The sequence below is a fragment of the Mytilus trossulus genome, chromosome 3 (assembly GCF_036588685.1).
Source record: "Mytilus trossulus isolate FHL-02 chromosome 3, PNRI_Mtr1.1.1.hap1, whole genome shotgun sequence".
Taxonomy (NCBI): domain Eukaryota; kingdom Metazoa; phylum Mollusca; class Bivalvia; order Mytilida; family Mytilidae; genus Mytilus; species Mytilus trossulus.
The window spans coordinates 89,358,879-89,371,465 of NC_086375.1; the positions used below are offsets into that span (position 1 = coordinate 89,358,879).

At 31.0% G+C, this 12,587-nt stretch overlaps 1 protein-coding gene across 11 annotated transcripts in view; it reads right to left on the bottom strand.

Annotated features, from left to right (window-relative positions):
• Window positions 1–4,067: 4,067 nt before the first annotated feature.
• Window positions 4,068–12,587, bottom strand: part of LOC134712787 (mitogen-activated protein kinase kinase kinase kinase 4-like) — an 81,396-nt gene continuing 72,876 nt past the window's right edge. For 9 of the 11 annotated variants that reach the window (XM_063574649.1, XM_063574651.1, XM_063574653.1 and 6 more), the window contains 7 exons: window positions 12,180–12,280; window positions 10,722–10,871; window positions 9,118–9,174; window positions 7,970–8,048; window positions 7,337–7,417; window positions 6,726–6,865; window positions 4,068–6,264 (listed from right to left, as the gene is read on the bottom strand). In XM_063574649.1, the coding sequence (XP_063430719.1) occupies window positions 6,181–6,264; window positions 6,726–6,865; window positions 7,337–7,417; window positions 7,970–8,048; window positions 9,118–9,174; window positions 10,722–10,871; window positions 12,180–12,280 (692 nt within the window). In that variant the 3' untranslated portion in view covers window positions 4,068–6,180. The remainder of the gene's footprint in view (window positions 6,265–6,725; window positions 6,866–7,336; window positions 7,418–7,969; window positions 8,049–9,117; window positions 9,175–10,721; window positions 10,872–12,179; window positions 12,281–12,587) is intronic. The other 2 variants (XM_063574657.1, XM_063574656.1) reach the window with 1 other exon arrangement.

The window sequence follows — 12,587 nt, forward strand, 5'->3', positions numbered from 1 at the left end:
ATGGTTAATTGGTGTCTTTGGCAAATCGGTAAAACAGGTGTCTTTGGCAAATCGGTAAAACAGTTGTTTTGTGAACCTGCAATGACAAAGAAATCAAGTATGTCCTCAGTGCAAATTATACAATCAACCATTTCTTGATGAGACACTTCACCTGTGGATCTATACCTAATAAAATATTTTTATATGACATTTATCTTGTTACATCAACATGCTTAATGAGAATTAATAGATACAAATAAATACACCAAGTCCTAGTCATGTTAATTGTTAAATATGTCACAAGATCTCATTTAACAAAGAAGAAGTTTTAATGATCAGCAATACAAGATCAAGGAAAGAGCAATCTTAGCCACATTTCCCTAGTTCTGTATAAATGAGGAACAAAATTAAAGGTTGCCACACGTTGGTGTCCATATCGTCATCCTTGTTTGAAGAAATTTGGTTTTCACACTGTAACTTTAGTACAAGTAAATAGAAATCTTTGAAATTTAAAAAGAAGGTTTATGACCACAAAAGGAAAGTTGGGATTGATTTTGTGAGTTTTTGTCCCAACAGTTTAGGAATTACAGGCCAAAAGGGCCCAAAACTAAACTTTGTTTGATTCCATCAAAAAATTTATAATTTGGGTTCTTTGATATGCCGAATCTAAATGAGTATTTAGATTCTTAATATTTGGTCCTGTTTTCAAATTGCTCTACATTAAGGTCCAAAGGGTCCAAAATAAAACTTCGTTTGATTTAAAAAAAAAAAAAAATTCTTGGGGTTCCTTGATATGCTGAATCTAAACATGTACTTAGATTTTTGATTATGGGCCTAATTTCAAGTTGGTCCAAATCGTTGTCCAAATTAAACTTTGTTTGATTTCAACAAAAATTGAATATATGGGGTTCTTCAATTTGCTTAATATAACCATGTATTTAGATTTTTAATATTTGGGACCGGTTATCAAATCGGTCCACATTGAGATCTAAAGGGTCTAAAATTGAACATTATTTGATTTCATCAAAAATTGAATTCTTGGGGTTCTATCATATGCTGTTCTAATAAAATTGAGAATGGAAATGGGGAATGTGTCAAAGAGACAACAACCCGACCAAATAGAAAAAACAACAGCAGAAGGTCACCAACAGGTCTTCAATGTAGTGAGAAATTCCCGCATCCGGAGGCGTCCTTCAGCTGGTCCCTTAACAAATATATACTAGTTCAGTGATAATGAACGCCATACTAATTTCAAAATTGTACACAAGAAACTAAAATTAAAATAATACAAGACTAACAAAGGCCAGAGGCTCCTGACTTGGGACAGGTGCAAAAATGCGGCGTGATTAAACATGTTTGTGAGATCTCAACCCTCCCCCTATACCTCTAACCAATGTAGAAAAGTAAACGCATAACAATACGCACATTAAAATTCAGTTCAAGAGAAGTCCGAGTCTGATGTCAGAAGATGTAACCAAAGAAAATAAACAAAATGACAATAATACATAAATAACAACAGACTACTAGCAGTTAACTGACATGCAACCATGTTTTTAGATTTGGATATTGGACCATAATAGGTAAATTTTGAAGTTTTGAAGTTTTAGTTCTTAGACCACATTCATTCTGTGTCAGAGACCTTTGTTGTGTCAACTAATTAATCACAATCCAAATTCAGAGCTGTATCAAGCTTAAATGTTGTGTCCATACTTGCCCCAACTGTTCAGGGTTCGACCTCTGCAGTCATATAAAGCTGTGCCCTGCAGAGCATCTTGTTGATATTTGGGCCCAGTTATCAAATTGGTCCACATTGAGGTCTGAAGGGTCCAAAATTGAACTTTATTTGATTTCATCAAAAATTGAATTCTTGGGGTTCTTTGATATGCTGAATCTAATATAAAAAAAATGTGGTATGATTGTCAATAAGACAACTGCCCACAAGAGACCAAAATGAATCAGACATTAACCACTATAGGTCACCATATGGCCTTCAACAATGAGCAAAGCCCATACAGCATAGTCAGCTATAAAAGGCCCCAAAAAGACAATATAAAATAATTCAAACGAGAAAACTAACTGCCTTATTTATATAAAAAAAATTAATGAAAAACAAATATGTAACACATAAACAAACGACAACCACTGAGGCTCCTGACTTTGGACAGACACATACATAAATAATGTGGCGGGTTTAAACATGTTAGCGGGATCCCAACCCTCCCCTAACCTGGGACAGTGGTATAACAGTACAACATAAGAACGAACTATCAGTTATAAAAGGCTTAACTCATTTGATGGACAAAATACACGTGGACTTGGCCGGGTACTTATACATCCAAACACAAAAAGACCCAAAGAACAGATCTTAGAGTACTTGCAGTTATCTGACAGCTTGTTCAAAGCCTTTTACAGCTAATAAAAAAATCATGCATCTAAGACACATCCAACATCCAATGGATTTAGTGTTAAGATGTCATAAACAGTCAGAGAAAAACATGACCTTGTGGATGTATTTAGATTTTGGATATTGGACCATAATAGGTAAATGTCGAATTTAAAATTTTTAAGATTTTAAGTTTAAGTTATTAGACCACATTCATTCTGTGTCAGAAACCTATGTTGTGTCAACTATTTAATCACAATCCAAATTAATAAATCCAATCGTATAAAACTGTGCCCTGCAGAGCATCTGGTTATACTTTGTTTTCATAATGTGATGTTGCACCACTGTCCCAAGTTAGGGGAGGTAGATGTGCCTGTAAACATGCATAACTCTACCACAACCTTAATTCAATTCAAAGCTTTATTGATAGTTGGCATGTTACATAACAAATAAATTTAATGTGTCTGTCCCAGTCACTCTAGAGTCTGTAATTCTATGATATCCTTTGTTGCTGTATATCATGTTTCTTTTACATTAATAATTTTTTGTCGAGCCTGCAACTTTTTTTGCAGAAAACTTGACATAGGGATAGTGATCATACAGAAGTTCTGTTAGCCAACTTCTTAAAAGCTTTATATTTTAGAAGGTTGAAGACCTGGATGCTTCATACTTTGAATATAGATGCCTCATGTTACGAAGTTTCTGTCAGTCACATGTCCAATGTCCTTGACCTCATTTTCATGGTTCAGTGACTACTTGAAAAAAAAAGTTTAAGATTTTTTGTAATGTTAAGTTCTCTCTTATAACAAGTAATAGGATAACTATATTTGGTATGTGAGTACCTTGCAAGGTCCTCATGCCCGTCAGACAGTTTTCACTTTACTGATCTCATTTGATGGATCATTGAACAAGGTTAAGTTTTGGTGGTCAAATCCATATCTCAGATACTATAAGCAGTAGGTCTAGTATTTTCGATGTATGGAAGGACTGTAAGGTGTACATGTTAAACTGGCAGGTGTCATCTGAACTTGACCTCATTTTCATGTTTCAGAGGATATAGTTTTTGTTTTGGTCTGTTTTTCTTATACTATATGCAATAGGTCTTCTATTTTGGTGTATGGAATGATTATAAGGTGTAAATGTCTAACTGACAGGTGTCATCTGACCTTGACTTCATTTTCACGGTACAGCGGTCAAATTTAAGTTTTTGAGTTTTGGTCTATTTGTGCTAATACTTTATGCAATGCCAATAGGTCAACTATATTTGGTATATGGAAATATTTAATGATCTATATGTCAGTCGTGCAGGTTTTATTTGACCTTGACCTCATTTTCACGGTTCATTGCTAAGTGGTATTTGTGTTTTGGTCTGTTTTTCTTAATTTATAAGCAATAGGTCAACTTTATTTGTTGTATCGAAAAATTGTTAGCTGTACATGTCTGCCTGGTATGGTTCATCTCACCTCGACCTCATTTTCCTGGTTCACTGATCAAAGTTTTCACATTGTAAATCATACCATATCTTATTCTTATAATGTAGAAGGAAACCGGTATATGGCCTCCATTGGAGCAGGGGGATAATAATACATTTATGAATTGTCTACAAGGTAAACAGTGTACACCAATACAGAGAACTCTCCAAGTAGTTCAGATACATAGATTGTTGGTCATGAATTCACAATAATTCAATAACAAGAAAAACATATAAGAAACTCAGATTTATTATCTTGTAAAATTGCACTTTCTCATAAGCATGAGCTACAATGACTTTGTAAGTCAATCTTTTAATGGAAATAAAATAACAACAAAAAAACTTTATAGAAAGTATAGGTCTGGCAACAGTATTAAGGGTTTTTAAATTGCATAGTATAATGATATTGTTTTGGGCAGAGTAACTTTTTATTTGTTAGGCAATACCAAGTTTAAGTTATAAACAATAAGTTAGATTTTCATGAAAAACTGAAGCTTTTTACAAAGATAATTGAACATATCAATTTCACAAGATATTTTGCCAATGATATTTCTTTCAATTATAAAATACTGTTGACAACCATTGATACATATTCTTATAAATTAAATTCACCGATATTTTGAAGAAGTTTCTACAGGATTGAACATGTTTGTTGTAAGGGGATTTCCCTCCTATCATTGAGCAGTTTGTAATGGATATAAAACAAAAATCTACACTTACAGTAAAAATTTTATTTTAAGTCAAGTGACCCCTGTAAGGTTAATCAGATCTTTATATAGTCTATCAACGATGTCTACAAAATCTTAATAAAATACACTTAACAATTAAAACCTCATAAAATATTTCTTTCATTCTGTTACAAATAAAATAAAAACAATATTTCTGAGCTTTACAGAATCAAATTCATCTAATTATACACAAGTAAAACTAGTAAGCCCTTAATAAATAAAAATTGTTTGAATAAAACCAGTTCAATATTACATTTTATAAAATCCAGAGTATATTTGGTAAGAAAAAATTATAAACTGAGCCAGAAAACTCCTTCAAATGACCTCATTTTGTTCTCATAAAAACCTTTGTAAATTTGAATACATTAATGATACACCTAATTTTCACGAAGTATAAAGTAAGAACAAAGCTAACATTTGTTTATTTTCATTTTAAATATTTGGTCGTATTGCATACAATATGACTAGAATGTTTACAAAAATATGAAGTGATATATTATTAAATACTGGTTTTATAGACATTTTTACATTTCTTTATACAAAATACATCCATTTTTCTGTTCCTTTTTTCTCCGAAATATTTTTGTTAATTACATCACTAATTATCTGTAAAAATTGTGAGCAAAATATTATCAAGTTTTATTAATTCCTTGCAGGTAACCTGAATTTCATGTGAAATTAAAGGCTACGTCATGTGACCTTATTATATCCAATCACACATCAGTTAATTGAGATCAAAAGAAACAAACAAAACAGAATGCATTCTACAATAAATATAACGTATATTATGAAGCAATATAATATACCCTGACCTCTATGTACTGATTGTTTTTCTTAACAGTGCACTAATTAATGATTATCATTTTAGTTCTACTAAACTGATCTTTTCAAAGAAAACATTTCTTAGTTCATGATAGAATTAAAATGTTGAACTGCATTTGTTATTGTTTTGAATTTTCTCAAGTTTCCTGATGATTTTTTAAACTAATATGAAGATCTATAATTTTTCATAAGCATGATTTATAAAAACCAAGCAGGACATATATACGATTTTTGCATTTTTTTCATGATTTTCTACCGATCTAATGCAATCGATTAAAACATAAACCTAGCAAAATAAATGAGTATTTGAAATAATAATCTAGTACATTTAAACCTGATTCTTAACAATGCAGTTTCATCATTTGTAATGCCTTCTGAATGGTCATTCAAAAGTTGGTAAAATGCACAATTCAAAATAGTATATTACAATATACATTTTTGTGGTTTTTGAGTGCCTATGTAAAACTGTATAATATTTACAAATAGTTAATTTTGGCACTTATGCTTGTTGTATTATTTCTCCTTTTACAAAGGCAAAGAATTTAATCTTCCATTGTCTCTTTGTCCATTCTTCAAAGGTCAGGTCATTAAAAGTTCATGTTCCTCAAAATCCATCTATTCTATCTGATGCCACCAAACTAAGATGAGATCGAAAATAATTGTCACTTTAAATTGTGTCCTTTAAAGCTTGTGAACAATTAAATGTAAATTTCCTCATCCAGTCTTACAGACATAAATAGAATCAAAGGATGTGGATACACTGAAACAATGGTTATTATGCAATGGTACACGAGACATCACCAATTAGCCAGACCAGGCTTACTTAATGTCATGAAGTAGATCTGACATGAAGATCCTGATCGCATCGAGGAGAAAAATACCTGCAATACAAAAAGATAATATTGATGTAAAACTCATCACAGTGTTTTATTGCATGTGTCCTCAGCAACACGAAAAGCTGTACTTTGCTTAAAGCTTTTTACATGTGTCCTTTATACCCTGTTTTTTACAGAATTTTAATTGTTGAAAGCTTTCAATATGTGTCCTTTATCACATGATAATGACAGGTGTACTTTTGTAACATGTTGATGACAAAAGTTATTTTATACATGTTAATTCATGTGTTTCCTGTAACATGGTGAAAACAAGTTTGTTAATTTCTGTGGCATTTGGTCTCTTTTGTAGAGCTGTCTCATTGGCAATCATACCACATCTTCTTTTTAGTAATAACTCATATTTTGTACTTTTGTTTTGTTCTTTGATATACATGATTTTCCTTTAAATTCAACAGTTTGAAGACAAATAACTAGGTGAAAGCACTGAATATTTGATAACAACTTACTTTATCATTCCTCTCACATAGAAATTTTAATTTCTGTGCCTTTTTATGCATGAAGACTCCATCCAAATGTCCTGTTTCAGCTGCTCGTATCTCTATTGCCTTGTTACCCCATCCCATTACCTGTCCAGTACTGATGTAGGCTGAAAAAAACAACAAACAAATACTATAAATTTATGTTTTTGTTGCTACAAAATTGTCTCCCCTTTTAAATATTGGATGTTTACTGTAAAACCACTTATATTTTTTTAACAAATGAAACTGCAGCTAACTTCCAGAACCCCTTCCCTTTTAACACTGTCCCCCCTAAAAAAATATCTTGTTTTAGTTCAAGATTCACCTTCAACTTTGACCTGATGACCCTAACATCATCTACCTTCCCCTTTGTCTTCTATTATTATAAGTTTTATTCCATAGAGGTAAGGGGGCAAGAGAAAATGAAGTAACCATCTGGAAAACATTTATTTTCGGTGGTCAAAGACAATAAAAATTGAGAATGGAAATGGAGAATATGTAAAAGAGACAACAACCCAACCAAAGAGCAGACAACACTACAAATCTACATGCTGATGAATTAGCCATATCATATCTCTAACAACTGCCTCAATACATACCAACAGATGTAGGTAATTCTCCCCACTGTAGTATAACATTCTTTGATATTCTTCCACCAGTATCTACATATACTCCCTCATCTGAAAAACACAACATGTTTAAACACAAATCTAGAAGGAGGCTAACAACTCATCTTATAGTATCAATCATACTTTCATCAAACATTCCTGACGAGGTATTTACTTGTAAAAAACTAAATTTTATTTTGAAATGAAAGAGAAAATTATAGTGTTGTTTATATTTCTGTTCCTTTTTTTATATTACTATATTATCCAAGTTGTACAAATATCCATACAAGTTTGCTGTGTTTTTCAAAAGATACACATGTTTATGGTATTTATAGATAGGTCTGCTTCATCAGATATATAAAGGATTATTGGTCGAATTCTATTCATTCAAGTGCAAGATAAAATTGAGAATGGAAATGGGGAAAAAATGCCTGAACTGCCCTCTGTACATCCCCAAATCAATAACCAACATTTTTGTCGAAAAATCCAGTTAAAATGAATACAAGTATTTATTATTTGTAAGTTTAATCCAATGTAAGAGTTTTGTATTACATAGATAAATGTTTTATGTTCAGTTGAGTTTTCAAATGAGAACATTTGATTGATAAGTATTGTAATACTTACTGTCGTAACATAGTAAAAGCTGCATCTGATTAGAGTTGGGTAAAACTACTATGGTGTGGGGAGTTATGGGAAGTTGAGTCTGAAAATAAATCAATCATTGTCAGAAAACTCAAATTTACTAATTACCTGCTTCATACAATAAATAATCTGAAATTTCACAAATGAAATGATTATTAAAAAGCAAAGTATTAGAAAGAATAGTTATACAGATATCATTTTTCATGGATAGATATTTTCTGAATTTAAAATTCTCAAAGTAGAAACTGATGCAGTAGAAAAGATTTATTACATACACAGACAATATAAATACTGTGGATTCATTTATTTTCGTGGGTACCATTTTTCTTGGATGAAGGAAAACATACATGCTCAAGGATATTTCATGATTTTGATGAAGTTTACATAGAAGTCAATAAGAAATATGTCATTTGTAGATCTTTTAATTTTTTAGTTCTCCTGTACCTATGAAATCCACAAAAATTGGTATCCAATTAAAAAATGAATCCACAGTACATCATATCAACGTATATACAGAAACTTGTGGTCTGTCAAAATACAGACAAGTATGTACAGAAAAGCCCATACACTATATAATGAAAATCAAAGGTGAAATCAAATCAAGCATAATGACTATATACCATGCATCTGTTGCAGCTTATAATTGAACAGGTTTGTTCAATATATACATCAAGCATGGGGCATGAAAGGGGCAGCTTTTATACTGAAAGCAGCAGGCCAATATTGTTGTACAACTCCAAACTATTATCAATGATTATAATTTCAAGATAAAATTTCTTTCAAACTGAAAACCTTCCCAAAAATATATGTAAAAATGTGTCAAGTGCAAAAATATTGAAATCAGTTTTTTGGAAAAACCACGGTTAATTTTAAAATGAAACAAAATAAAAATAAATAAATATTCATTTTTTTTCTTAAACCATGCATTTAAAATTACCAAATTATTAATTCAAAATATTCAATTGGCACTGCTAATAAAAGAAATTTGACATTACTAAAACCTAAATATAAGAAGTGAATTTGACATGTATTTTTTATCATTGTACCGCCTACATGTATCAAGGACCTTATTAGCAATGCCAATGGTCACTAACACAGGTAGCCATTCCATTAGCAGGTAAAAGTTTTACCTGGTTTACATAAAAAGATACACCTGTATGGTGGGTAGTGTCTGTATTTCCACGGAACTACAGTGAAACAAAATAGTGGTAAATTTACTTCAGATTTCACAAATTTACCTTCATCTTAAACCTTCACAAATCTTAGAAAGTGAATTTTTTTTTGAAATTACTTAAAAATTCTTAAAAAAAATATATAAAATATTAATCAAAATTTTAACTCCAGTGTAGATAATGCTGATATCTTCCAGGGTGAAAGTTTGAAGTATCAGATTCCTGTTACAAAGGCTCAGTCAAGTAAAAAGAGCTAACTTAACCCATATAATCACTGTTTTAAATGTATTGTGCTAATAGCAAATCTGAATAAGCTTAATAAGTATTGACAACATAGCTTTTAAATGTATCATAAGCAAGTGATGAACGCTATTTCAAAGTCTTTGCAATCAACTGAAGAAAGTTCATTTGTTAGTGTTAATAAGTTTTTTCTTGTTATCAGACATCAAAATTTGTAAAGCCATGCCTGTGTGACCCTTAGAGGTGCACTGCACATATCTTTGAGAGAAAATATATGTATTTCAAGTGTTCAATATACTTATATGCTTGGAGAGAAAAACAAAACATGTAATTGCCAATTTTACACCTGTATACAGTATGTGCACAACAAATGTTTACACATAGCACAATATTTCTTAATTTTGCCAAATCAAACTTTTCTTTCAGTGACATGAAAAACCTAAAATCAGATTTCCTTATGAATACATTTCAGATGTAAAATGGTATGGATTTCAAAGATTTTACTGGTTGCTTTTGAGGGAGTGTAATTTTACAATGTTCTAGAAGGCTAGACACTACCTTTGTTTTGAAACATAGAAAAGTTCTAGAGTTGTCTCTCCTTGAACAGTTAAAACGAATCAGTTATTCCAAATACTTTTTCTTGAAGGCTAACCAAAAATTAAGTATTATGAAATAAAGAAAGACCCTTTTCATAAAATGTTTAAAGAATTTTTTTTTATTCTTAGGCAAACTTCTATTACTTTATACAGAACTCTTTACTACACCCAATTTATTTTGAACTTTATTTCAACAATATATCAAACAAAACAAACGCCTTATTTTAATTCTTTAGCCCAAATCTTGTCCCATTAAATTTAAGTGTAATCCATACATGCATAATTGCCAATCTAACATTATCAAAAATAATTTATCCATGAATTTCCTAAAACCTACACTAGGTTCTGTCATGCTTCAAATACTGCTGAACCAAAAACTGACAACTGTCTAAGACCACTACTTGGTCTAAAGGATAGGATCATCACATCATAGTCTCAAGGATAACTACTGTATCTAATGGATCACTAAGGTCTAAAAGAACACTAATGGGTCTAACGGATCACTACAGGGTCTAATGGATCACTACAGGGTCTAATGGATCACTAAAGGATCACTACAGGGTCTAATGGATCACTAAAGGATCACTACAGGGTCTAATGGATCACTAAAGGGTCTAAAGGATCATTTGAAGAACTTGTCTATTCATTCACTCTTATGTGGTGTCATCCCAATGGCTTTTGATTGTTTAGCTATCCAGACTTTTCCTATAATAGGCATAAACTTACGTGTGAGGGAATGTATAAGTCGTATATTGATGTAGTATCCACATCTATTGCATGGAATCCACAATTTGATCCATATACGACCTTTAATCTTTGACCTTCTTCTACTAAGAGGTCAACTATCTGTGGTTTATTAGCTAAGTCTGTAAATGACTGAAAGATAAACAGAGATTTCATAATGACTGATTTCACACCCAATTAGCTTTAGGATTAAAATGAAAAAATCAATATCATACAATGCATGGAAAGAAGATGGATTGACGGAAGTAACTATCTACAAAGACTATAATTGATTATCTGGAGGTAAAGAATAACTCATCTGATATATCAACAGAAGGGTGATGATATATATTCAATAATTTATAATTAACATGATTCACAGGTATTTGTCAATTGTTATTAGATAATATTTGTTTTTGATTCACAGGTATTTGTCAATTGTTATTAGATAATATTTATTTTTGATTCACCTGGAGCTAATTAATCAACAGGTAATTGTTATTGATCCATGACAAATCAACTATGATATCAACGTGGTTATTCCAGTTAATCATTTAGTCATTACATCAATACACAAGTTAACATACATTGTTCCTGACAAAAGTACCGTGATATCAACGTGGTTATTCCAATTAATCATATAATCATCATATCAATATAGCATCAAAAACAAAGTCACATGCATTGCCGGGTGACAAATTTATCATTGTGCTAATGTAAATTCTATTAATGGAAACTATAAGACTATTGAATGTTTCATTTGTATAAGGACTATTTAATTTATACAAAGCCCATCCCATAGATGAAAACTAAAATCAATGTTATGTACTGGGTTGTGTTCAGTATCAAACTTGCTTTGTAGGGTGAAGTAGATTTTGACAACTAAATATATAGTCGGCTGATAAATAGATATATAGCCTAGCCGATAAAGAGATCTAAAAAGCTGAAAACATTCATGCTATCTATTTGTCATTTTGATAGGCTGACTACAAAACATATCATTCAACATAGTAATAAAGATATCTAGGACAACATCGCTTTACAGCTAATTTCCTAAAGCATGTAGAGCAAACCTTTAGTTAGCTTGCTTGCTTTATTTTATATTGTACAATCATTAGAATAACACCCAATTAAATTCAAATATTATATGTACAGGTTAAACTATGTCTATATATATTGTTTAAAGATGTCAATCTTATTTTCAAAGCTTGCATAAACAATTATACAAACAAAGCAAGCAAGCCAACCAAAGTTTTGCTTTACATGCATTAGGAAATTAGCTGTAATACTTGCTCTGATATTGAAGACTACACTGATGATTTAAACTGATATCAGATGGCTATATCAAAGATGACATAACTTGTATTGGTACTTAATAAGTCTTGGTTGGAATATAAAATAATATCAACTCTCCTAAATCTATTTGTGTTGTCAATGTATAATATATTAGATAATACCAACCTTAAATGCCATGAACTTGTGGTAAGGTTTTGGTGCCCAGGCATATATCTCTATACTGTCCAGTAAAGCTATCACTAAAAACTTGATCTTCTCATATTTAACTGAAAAATAATCAAAGTTTAAATAATGAACAACTAATAAGAAGATGTGTTATATATATAAGAATAAAACATTCATACTCAGCTGTTCATTGTGTAGTTAAATTACATACACTGTAAATATATTTTGAGATACAGTCACAAAATGCAAGATTCTTTTTTTGTGAATTTGATATTGTATTTCCTTAGATTATTTGAAAACAAGTTTTATGTCATTGGCTTCAACAAGTTGCTTTTTGAAACCATGGATTTATAAGTTTTGAACAGCGGTATACTACTGTTGCCTTTATTTTTTACCCAAAATATTTCC